We start from the raw sequence: 12,008 nt of genomic DNA, 5'->3' as shown, positions 1-12,008 counted from the left end.
CTGAAACCCCTATTTCGTGATCCACCACTGATGTTTTTGAGGAAATTGAATTTTTTCTTTACAGTAGAAGCTGTATAATCGAATTCCTTTGTATAAAAAAATCCTGGTTGAATTTTTTTTAAATCTGTTTAAGTCCACATATTTTTTTTTAAAATGGAGTTGCATTTTCGTTGTCCGAAGACGTTTGGTTTTCGTTTGGTATATTAACAAATTTAGTTAGTTGGTCTCGATAAATTTTAAAACCAGGTTCCAATCCACGAAAAGAAGGTTGGTATCGATTTTGGGGATCACAAAATTGGAATAAAAGACCAAATACCAGCATTTTATAATGTTAACTACTGTATTTTTCACAGTGCGTGTTCAGAGTAATCAAGGGAACCAAGATTCTGGCGGAAATCAAAAGAATGTTATCTATGTGCAGGGACAAAGACCAGACATGGAAAAGAGACGAACACAACAAAGAACAGAAAGTAACTAAGATCATACATACGAAGTAACAGAAGTAAATGAGCAACTCGGACTCCGCTAAAAACGGGGAGCATGGACCAATGTTAGGGTAAACGTCCTCTGCTTTTGTAGAAACACCCGCCGAGTTGCTAAAAAATAAATTCAGGGGTTAACGACAGAGAAAAGGAAAACTATGGCAAGTTGAACAAGTAAGTTATCATGCCGATTGATACACCGTAGCGATGCACGAGTTCATGATGACGACCATAAAACTTCAGTAGTGATGACTTCAATCATGTAGCAACACAACCCTGTTCCAGAAGTCTAATTGTAAAAAGTCTAGCGCGATATAAAAAAAAAGTCTACGTAGTTATGGCAAGTTCTGGCATAACCTATGAGTTGTGATATGAAAATTACATACGCAGATGTTGAAGGGATGTTGTCACAAAACTTGTCTTATAGTAGCACTTTTATCGCCCCACCTTTAACCTTCTAGTGTGCGAGTCCATTTTCGTCATCTGAATTTACTTGTTTATAGATTATTTTAGAGGATTATTAAGGTTTTGCTTTAGAGAGGCTTCAATCTTCAAATTGTATCAGCTGAAAATATTTTTCTCTTCAAATTTCTTTAAGACAATGTTAAAAAAATAGAAACTCATATTGCTAAAAATTGGAACCAGAAAATTCAAAAGGCAAAGTCTCAAATGGCACTGTTTATATTGTTCCTTTGTTATATTTATCATTTAGTCTCGGCGAAGGTCTGTTTTTTGTTGTTGTTTTTTTTTTGGAGGGGGACTTGCATGTTAGTCGTCATATTGTCTTCATGCATTGCCACATGTATTTTATATTCAATTTGGTATGTTATCAATGTAAATGAATGCTATTTCATGGTTCTGGTGTTTAATGGCATCAGAATGTACGACAAGAACTATACATCGATGTACATGTATTGTGAGGCAGTCCGAATTAAGCTTTGATTTACATAATATTATGGTATTTTATTTTTATTTATTTTTCATATTTTCTGGACGGTTACATGTAATGACAACTGATTTTACCAACTTTGATTGGTGGTAGTTTTATGCTGCCGATTTATGTTGAAATATACCGGAAATAATGAACCGTGATTGAAGTGGGAGATTTAGCGACCTATAATGAAAACCTTGTTCAGCCCCACTGCCTGCACCGACATTGACGTGGTTTCCAACTTTACGTTTTTTCCCATGATATGGTCATTTGTAATATTGACTTTCCTTTCCTCTATTACTTTTGATACTGCCTAGATTTTATCAGTCGGGTAATTTTGTTATTACCCTTCACTCATTCCATTCACAAGTCGTGATTTCCATATACTGATGTAAAGAGAGTACCATTTGCTATCATGATCGTGTACTAGAAAAATATATCGCGATCCGCATTTATTTCATTAGTTAAAAGAAAAAAAAACAATACACGAACAAGTTTGGTCGCTGCCTCCACTGTGCATATTGCGCAGTTTCATTTTTTTATGTTTATAGCATTATTTTTTTTAAGAACTGAAATATAACTTTTTCGTACCGATTGTTGTTAGTTCTTGCCTTATTGTAATTTCAATCATAAAAACACAACTTTTTACAAACGAACTTTGGTTGTTCCATTCATTTTCTAATTCATCTTCCCAGACAAACTTTAACGAAGTACTTGATCACAAACCATTCCCACGAGGCTATTTATAGAATACCTGACCTAAAGGTGAAAATAAATGAAAATTGAACGTTCGCTAATTTCTTGATGATCAATATGAAATTCCTAATTATATCTTTGGATCTGCTCGACTTGTAGCAGCAGTCCGGGACAATAAAATATCAGTCTTCCGGGCATATTGTTATGTCAAATGTTCGCTCAGTCTTTCTTAATCTTGATAAAAGCTAAGATCAGAGGTCTTCTAATATACAAGATGAGAAAATGTCACTAAAATGAATATTATTGCCCTGATTAATTTTCATTTTTCACGCCATTTTCATTTTTTACGCCGACCTAACATGAACTTGTGTCAGTTTCAATGGATTTTACAACCAAACAGAAAGACAGGACATTTTTATTATTTCATGTTTTTTCTTAATTATTTGTCTAATTAACCATAAACAAACATGCTTGTCCATATTACATTTCCAGCTTAAGATGATATATAGGGTCCATTCGCACTGGTAAGGTTGACGGTCAATGTATCATCGTCACATAGAGGAAAAAAATAAACGCGTATGGCTGTAATTGTACGACGCCAGTACGCTGTACAATGTTTTTTTTGTTCGAAAACCAGATTGTAGTTGCATAGTGTTTTCTATGAAAGACCAGTAAAATTCAAAATTTTCGGGAAGACTTCATTAATCGCGGTGTTTATACACGCAAAAATAAAAAAAAAAGTGGCATTGCCAAATGTCCTATCCGACTACTATCGGTCATTTCTTCATTTCTTTTTTTTGTGGGAAAAGGGTGGGGGGCAGCTTTATTTACTATGTTAAAGTATGACAAGGGTGGGAAGTGTACAAACTGCTTCCTCGTTTGTTTCATTTATCTACTCGATATAATACAAGTATTATTTTTTACTAAATCTACCTTATACAGAAAACATCTGTATCGTTCAAGACCGGTTTACTTCTACAACCGTATACAGGAAGATCAGTACACCCATTCCCCTGGTTAAAAACTATTAATTTCGTGCAAAATTTATTAGAAAAAAAAATTGCCTGGAAGCTTCCCCTTTTCAAAATTTCTGGATTCACCCTGTATATGTGCTGTGTAATAGACTAGCTTAGATACTTTTGAGCTGTAATTGCATTGAAATGGTATTTACGCGTATAATATGATTTTAGGCTTAGTCTATCAGGGACAAATTTTCATGTATAAACCACGTTATGTACTAGATTAGAATACATGTAGATACATAAATTTTCGAACATTATTATCAAACCCGTTTCATTTACCAAAAAGCAATGTCGTGCATGCACGCGAAACATTTGTTTCAGTTTTAACAAAGGTAAGCATTATTTTCGCAATATATCCCGCCTTGATGTTATTTGCGAGAGTACATAATGTATTTCTTTGCCCCTACGTTCAAAGATCAAAGAAGCAATTTCGAATTACGTCATACATCAAGATCTATTCAGGTTTCAGAATATTTAGAACGTCACTGACGAATTTAATTCGTATTTTGATTTATATTTAATTTCAAATCATCCACCCAGCAAACATACTACGGCCATGGTGGTTGCTCAATAGGTCACCAGCGTGTGCTAGTGACGAGTGTGTCCTCACATAAATCTCATCCCCTTGGTTAGCAACGATGACGATGGTCGCAGTAACCTGTTCCTGGTCATCACTACTTCCAGCTGGAATGATAGCGATTGCCGCCCCTTCCGGATTTCCGTTCTTGATTATCTCATACGATCCTACGCCCCCGCCATAAACGCGTAAACTGAAAGTAAATACGTACGTTCCGGCAACTGGGGCCCTAAATGTTCCAGAATTTCCACTGTACGCGTTATTTATGTTTACTCGGACATCGTTGAATACAAGAGTATGACTTTTTGTCGGATTCTTTTCGGTTCCGTTCATGTATGCATAAAATGCCGTTTTGGGGGCCATTGTTCCTTCAAGGAGACGTTTACCTAAAAAAGAACATTTTTTTTCTAGAGATCATCACGAATGAATTAATTTAATTTTGAGTTTTATCGAAACTGGTAATTTATGTACGCGATTCAACCTCAATTACTTAGTATGGTAATTTTTATCCATTTTGACTAGTTTTCAGTTGAAATGTATTCACATCAGGATGACAACAGTGATGGCATTCGTCTATCCCCTTTCTTGACATTGTGACTGAATCATGGCTAACCACGTATCACTCCGTTAGATTATCAGTCCTGCTTTCAGAATGTAAAACCATAGTTTTACATACCAAAAATAAATAAATAAATAAATAAACTCTGCTAATCGCAAATTACGATGTACTTATCGTACTTAATTTTATATTTGCATTTAAAGGCAGGTTTTAGTACGGAGTATTGCTATTGGCAAACATTGGGCCGGCCGAAATTGCGACGACTGAGGATATAGGTTATTTGATAACTGGCACTTGTTTTCAAGTTCTTTCTTAATTTTGTTGTTGATACTCAGTACAAAATACGTCACATGCAACGAGTATAATGTATACTGAACATTACATGTCGAAATCGGTATCAGATGGTGTAACAACTCGAGACTCCTATATCGCCCCAAGGGCCACCAGCCCGTGGGGTGATATAGGTCGAGGGTTGAAACAGCATGTGATACAGATTTAAACATGTCATGTTCATTATATCATATATTTTAACCGTACTTCAAGTGAGTTCCGAGTAGGGGTGAGATACAACACTAGGAATGTGATGTTACAATAGAGTATGCGATATAGGTCTAGGGATGTGAGATAGGGTATGCGATATAGGTCTAGAGGTGTGATATATGGTATTCGATATAGGGTGTACGATATAGGGTGTACGATATAGAGTTTAAACAAACACTTATAATGCATATACAAAAAAGCGATACTTAAATATAAATATATGATATATAGCAACATATATTGCAGTGCTACGAGTATTGTGTGTTCTTATCGCTACATTGCTAAAAGAACATCCACTGAACACACACAGCCTCTGTACTATGTCTCATATAAGTTCGGACACAATATTAAAAAATCGTTTTGCACAACTCAAATATAACTGTTGTCAACATAGCAATATCTTAGATAACGCATTACCTTTGTTAAGAGATGGGGCATCTTCTTCTCCACAGGAACATCTAGTTTGCTTCAATTCTAAAATTTCACGTTCCTGATATGAATTGGATACAATCAGTTCATTTATCATGCCATTTAATTTATGAACGAGTTCTTCTAGATTTGCCACCCTGCTCTGCAATTCGTCTCTACTTTCACTAAAGACGAAACATTTACAAACCAAAATGGCTAAAATACAAGCGTTAAAGCCGAACATACTGCTTCCAAAAAAAAAAAAAAGAACTTCGATCTGCCACTTAACATATAGATAAGGCCTGTCATAGGGTGCACTACGATCTTACATTAACACAAAATTGATAAGAAAGTTATTAATAACAAAAGTATAACTATCCTTTGTTTGGGTAGATATGGGGCGTCTATCTTCATAATAGAACAACTAAAATGAAATGAATGCAGATGTACAATAGTTGGATTTGGATAGATATGAAAAGACTAAGCACAATATCAAAACCATTCAAGTTTTCGTAGCGACACATTAAAACATTTTATACAGTCATTCAGTTTTTAATGCACAATCGGATTAAAAAAAACTGACATTTATTCTATGCACATCAACACCGAACCAAGTTGAAAAGTATAAATTTGGGTCAGTTAAAAAAAAACATCATAGAAGTTCGGGACAAAGGACTAAAAAGCTAGTTGTTTTTTTGTCATATGTATTTATATATGCCGTATATAGGTTTGTCATAAATCATTATTTGTGAAACGACCCCCCATAAAAAAACAAAACAAAAAAAACAAAAACAAAAAACAAAACAAAACAAAAACAACAACAAAACTGGAATTGATCTTTTTAAAATGCACTATTTACTGCAATACATCTTACCACACTCTGAGCAAACATCGATTTTTCAGTCTTTAGTATATGCCAGGCGCCGATAGAACGCACGACCTCCGATATTCTAAGACTAAAACTGGACAGGTGCTTAAAGACGAGGACGTGTATGTCGATGATTACTTTTGCTTAGGGTGGGAATGAAATGATCAGCGAATTTGACTCTAAAATTTATTTTCCTCTTCTTCAAGAGTTTAATTAACGAGAAATCATCCACCCGGCGAAAATGGATCTTCCATCACTATTACTCAGTATGCCACCGCTGTGGGTGAGAGTTGAATGAGTTCTCACGTATATCTCGTCGCCTTGGTTAGCGGTAACAACAACAGTATCAATAACTTGCTCCTGATCAATAGAGTTAGCCGTAAGTATACCGATTGCCACTCCTTCTGGGTTGCCGTTTCTTACAATTTCAAAGGCCCCATAATGACCGTTGGTTATACGAATGCTGTACGTAAAGACGTACGTTCCGCTAACGGGGGCATGGAACACCCCAGTGTTCCCGCTGAAGCCGTTATTTATGTTTACCTTGACAGTATCGAAAATCAAGATATGACCTTTCTCCACGCTTGGCATATAATTAGATATGTATGCGTAGAAAGAGGTCGTTTGGAATGTCTCCTGGAGTAATCGTTTTCCTGAAAAAAAAAATTGAGAATGGAACATTTAAGAAGAAAAAATATGTATATATACACGCACACCCACACACACGAACATAAAACAGATATACAAAAAAATTCAAACAAACAAGCAAACAAAAACAATAAATTCCCTTAAAACCCACAAAAGCCACAAACCAAAACAAAATATCTTCGCCGGTGTACATATTATATTTTTGTTATTTTATGTTCTTTGTTGTTGTTGTTGTTGTTGTGTGAGTGTGTTTGTGTCTTTCCATTTCGGAATCTTCACATTCTTTTGATTTCCACAAGAATCTTAATCCCGTGTTTACTCACTCATGAAGCGTGAACTGTCCCAAAGTTGTCTATTTCGCATCAATTGGTCAAAATAAAAAAAGATATTTCATCATAGATCGAAAAATATAAAAGTGATGCTTATAATTTAATTCAGTTATAAAACATAATGAGTAAAAACAAACAAAAACAAAAACCAAAAAAAAAAAAAAAAAAAAAAAACCAATAAAAAACACGGACATCATTGTCACATGATGCGATTATAGATGAACATTTCTAATCCAATAAAAACAAGTACTACATGTACCTTTAAAAAAAAGATGGCCGACGCAGTAAAATTTGTTCTTTTTACTTATAATTTTCTACATTTTATTCAGCAAATAACTCAAATTTTCGATACAGTTTTTTCGAACGCTACTTAGTTATCAGTATTTGGCCACTATGATCGAGAAACAAAATTGCGATCTGGTGGCTTGCATTTCCATGGAAGAGCATCTTAAGGGTCAAAGGGTAAAAAGTGAAACTATACCGACTACGTCGGAAAAATATATAGAAATGAAGTATTATATAGTAAGATTACATTTTGAACAAATGCATGCATATATACGACAATATCATGTTAGTTTTACCAACAAATTGACCAATATAAGTTTTCGTTTTAGAAAAAAAAGAACGAACGTAAGGGTATTACTATAACTTGTTTTGCAACATGCTGTGTGCAAATCATGCTTTAGAAAATTGTACCGTATTACGACAATTATTAATATTGCAATTAGCTGGACGAAAAGTAAAATTCTACTAGTATTTAATTGACCAATTGACTTAATTCAAATTCTGGACATAGTAACTTAAGGAGATCAAATATTTATACCAACCTTTTGATATTTATACCAACCTTTTGATATTTCCTTTATTTCAGAACAGTTCAGTAGTCTTTGTTCCCAATTGGATATTTTGTCGTTCACTGATTGTCTAATATCTCCATCTCGCATTTCCAACTCGCTTTCCAGCTTAATGATATAATCCGATTGCGCATGTACAAGTTTTTCAAGTTTCGAAAGTCGGTTTTCCAAGTCAGAACTACATTGTCCAAAATGGAGAGTCACAAAAACACACAGCAAGATCGGAAACATGACGAACTTACTTAAGATTTGAATGAGATAACAAAATTTCCAAAAATAACTACCTATCTTTGTTTATACTATAACATAGTACCAATCATAGTAATCAGACTGGCTTTAACTATTAGTCCGAATGAATCAACCAGCATTATGACAGCATTTAGTTTTACTTTTTACTATGAGAATTAAACAGTAAAGACAAGATCTGCTGTTGAATGACTTAACTGTTTGAACAATAAACCAATTAAAGGGTAGATAACTCTGCAAAAACACATTTCTGCAAAACTGTAGGTATCAGTATTGCATTAATATTCCCATAGATTTCTATTATGTGCAAAAAGTTTGTCATCTTATAGTGCTATGTTTGCTCTATTCTATAAGTCATTGTTCATATCTTTTGACAAAACATTAGTTTGTAGAAAGGCAAAAGGAAAAGCCCTATATCTTAATAGCCTTCATGTTTTGAAGTACACCCCGCTCAGGGATATGCAATGTAATACTGGTACCTGTAAGGGTCAAGGTAGTGGTTGATTCAGATTTAGAAGACCTTTATTGACTATCATTTGTATACAATTCTTCTTGGCTCTGATTAACTTGGATGTGTTTTCAATGAACGTTACAAATTAGCATACATCCCTGAGATCAATTTGTTAGGCGTAACTTTTTTTTAAAACAATGTCTGTCTAAACCTGACACTTTCATTGTGTCTTGAACCTTGGTAAATCGAACACCTGTCTTTAAACCTGACATTTTTATTGTGTCTTGAACCTTGGTAAATCGAACACCAGTCTAAACCGAACACCTGTCTAAATCTGACACTTATAAATATTGTGTCTTGAACCTTGGTAAATTGAACACCAGTCTAAATCTGACACTTTTATTGTGTCTTGAACCTTGGTAAATCAAACACCTGTCTAAACTGAATGCCTGTCTAAACCGAACACCTGTCTAAACTGAACACCTGTCTAAACTTGACACTTTTTACAGTCCCTTTATACCATTTTGGTCATTTTTATTTCGTCTTGAACCTTGGTAAATCAAACACCTGTTTAAACTTGACACTTTTTACAGTCCCTTTCTATCATTTTGGTCATTTTTATTTCGTCTTGAACCCTGGTAAATCAAACACCTGTCTAAACCGAACAATTCTCTAAACCGAACACCCGTCTAAACTTGACACTTTTTACAGTCCCTTTATATCATTTTGGTCATTTTTATTTCGTCTTGAACCTTGGAAAATCAAACAACTGTCTACACTGAACACTTCTTTTAGCCCAAAAAGAGTTCGGTTACACAGGTTTAACTTTGATTCCTTACAGAGTATTTATGATTTGTTCACAGATACCTTGACATTAATATTCAAAATTTGTTATCGTGAAAGAAATGTCAAATTCAATGTTGACAATCTCAGATAAGGCTTACTATTAAATTAGAATGTACTGTTTCACGCACAGTATATCATATTACATGTATTTACATGAACGAGTAACAATGTGTTAAAACAAGCTTGCTTTTCCTTGGAAATTCTATACTCATTCTGGTTAGATTAGTTGTTCGAATTCTAATTCTAATTGTTATTTCCCATATTTAATTTCGGTAATTGTGCTCGGTTGCATAAAAAAGCGGTTTAATCACTGGTTGTTCTTGTTTATTTACTTTTTTGTTTGGGGGTGTAAAACGGAACAAACTCCACAGCAGCACTCATACTACTCGCTGCAGACATGTGATTCGAAATTATCGGACATCATTCAAATTAAACGTTGTTTGACAATCAGATAACGTCGCGTATTGTGATTAACTTTTTTTCCCAATCATATTTCTGGCTGCAGTGACTCAAGTGAATTTCGAACATGCAGACGCTGTTTTGGAGCTTGCAAAGCATATGAGGACACTTTCTTTGATGATAAAACTTTCCGGTTCTCATATTTAATTTGTTTTCGTGAGTGTCGTTTAGATAAACAAATAAAGCGACCAAAAACAAGTGCAACGCATTCTAGAAAAGCCTTGAAAAGCCCAATATATAGACACCAACCAAAAATACAGACATTGCAGAGACATTAAAATCAAAGTACGTGGCAAAAACGTGGAAACTGGAAACTGACACCTATAGACATTATATAGCTAACCAGAATAATAATAAAACAAAAACAAAAACAAAACAAACACAAACGCAAACTAATACAAAAACAAAAACAAATAACAAAAACAAAACAATATCAATTATGAACTGAAAACAAAACACACACACACGCACTTAAACACTTGCAATAAGATCTCCGGAAAAATCTGGACTGACATCCGGTGCTCCGTTAGACATGTCCTGCTAACCCCTCCAACCACACTCGTAACGTTGCAGGTAGGTAAAATCCAGTACATATATGTCAAGTTCGGTGGCTTGTTAAGCCAGTAAGACGAGAAATATAACCAACAATATCTTGTCTCATTCGTGAGATTGTATATTTATATCGGTTTATCCAATTATGATGCCAACCGTAAAACTTCTTTTGTGAAGATATCAACATAGGGTAGACACACCCCTGACTTAAAAGCTTATCTGAGGGTATCCGGGCTCTATACAAATAAAGTTCGCGTACAGATCACAAACACGAAAATAACGAATCAACTGTAAAAATGTGTACTCCATAGACTGGAGATGTTGGTATATTTTCACTAAAAGAGACATGATCTGTTTTTATTACACTCCATATTTTCAGATTAAAAACAAATTATCATGAAATCATTCATCCAGCAAACATAGATCGTCCGTGTGCATTACAGACTGAGCTGCCGTGAATGAGTTCTTACGTAAACTTCGTCACCTTGATTGGTTGTCATAATGAGGATAACTTGCTCCTGGTTGCTATGGCGCCAACCGGAAGTATACCGATTGTCGCACCTTCTGGATTTCCGTTTCTCACAATTTCGTAAGATTCGTAATAACCATCAACCATACGAACGCTAAACGCTATATGTATAGACAAATGTTCCGATCAATGGAACATGGAAGACGCCCGTATTTGGACTTCAGTCATTATTAGTGTTGACCTTGACTGTGTCGAAAACAAAAAAAAACTTTCACTATTACAGACCTGGAAGAGTGTTTGATAGGTAAGAGACAAAGGCAGATAAATTGAAAGCCTCCTGACGTGATCTTTCTAAAAAAGCAAAAGTACTTTTAGCAGAGAGATACAAATAGCCATATATTGATCTCATTGTACGATTGTGCTGGTATTGTCGTCCGTAACTACATGACATTTAACTGTTGAAAAAATCTCAAATAATTCGATTTACAAGAGAGGTACTTTTATGCATATTCGTCAATATTCCTGATAGCGTATTCTTGGTCTAGGGTTTATTCGCGGTAATGGTGATACACATCAGGACACGAACAAAATTAGTTTTCCTTTGTTCAAAATTTCGAATGAAGAACGATGAAGAATTGTTTGAAAAAATATTTAAACTGCCGCTAGATTTGTAATACATCATTGTATAAAACATATTGAAAAAATGCAATATTTACGTGATTGGTATATTTGCAGATTTAATTTAAGGTGATACAGACACAAATACAGACTTACAGACTTCGAACATTGAAGTAACCCTTGTTTCAGGATTTCTACTTCCTGCTTAGTCATAATTTGCTTGACTTCATCATTGCGAATTTCCAGATCAAGCTCTAATTTACGAATATAGCACGAAAGAGTATGAACGATTTTTTCAAGTTTTGAAAGAGTAATCAATGGAACCAAGGTTATAGCGGTAATCAAAAGAATGTAATCCAGGGACAAAAACCAGATATGAAGAACAGACATACACAACAAAGAACATAAAGTAACTAAAATCATACATACAAATTAACAAAAGTAAATGAGCAA

At 34.6% G+C, this 12,008-nt stretch overlaps 1 protein-coding gene across 1 annotated transcript; it reads right to left on the bottom strand.

Annotated features, from left to right (window-relative positions):
• Positions 1-3,624: 3,624 nt before the first annotated feature.
• Positions 3,625-5,526, bottom strand: LOC148606684 (C1q-related factor-like). The gene is made up of 2 exons (XM_088544849.1): positions 5,225-5,526; positions 3,625-4,094 (listed from the first exon to the last, which is right to left on the bottom strand). Exons 1-2 carry the CDS (start codon positions 5,457-5,459, stop codon positions 3,655-3,657), a joined length of 675 nt encoding a protein of 224 aa, XP_088400975.1. The 5' UTR covers positions 5,460-5,526; the 3' UTR covers positions 3,625-3,654.
• Between the last annotated feature and the right edge of the window lie 6,482 nt (positions 5,527-12,008).

The sequence above is a fragment of the Perna viridis genome, chromosome 9 (assembly GCF_037379345.1).
Source record: "Perna viridis isolate PV_CMFRI_1.1 ecotype Kerala chromosome 9, ASM3737934v1, whole genome shotgun sequence".
Lineage (NCBI taxonomy): Eukaryota > Metazoa > Mollusca > Bivalvia > Mytilida > Mytilidae > Perna > Perna viridis.
This window is presented reverse-complemented; position numbering and strand designations above follow the sequence as displayed.

What these genes read in the sequence shown, in the direction of transcription:
- LOC148606684 (XM_088544849.1), bottom strand. Translation starts at nt 5,459, where the DNA reads ATGTTCGGCTTTAACGCTTGTATTTTAGCCATTTTGGTTTGTAAATGT. An exon ending in TGCCCCATCTCTTAACAAAG is followed by an intron (nt 4,095 to 5,224) that starts GTAATGCGTTAT and finishes GTTCTTTTTTAG; the next exon opens with GTAAACGTCTCCTTGAAGGA.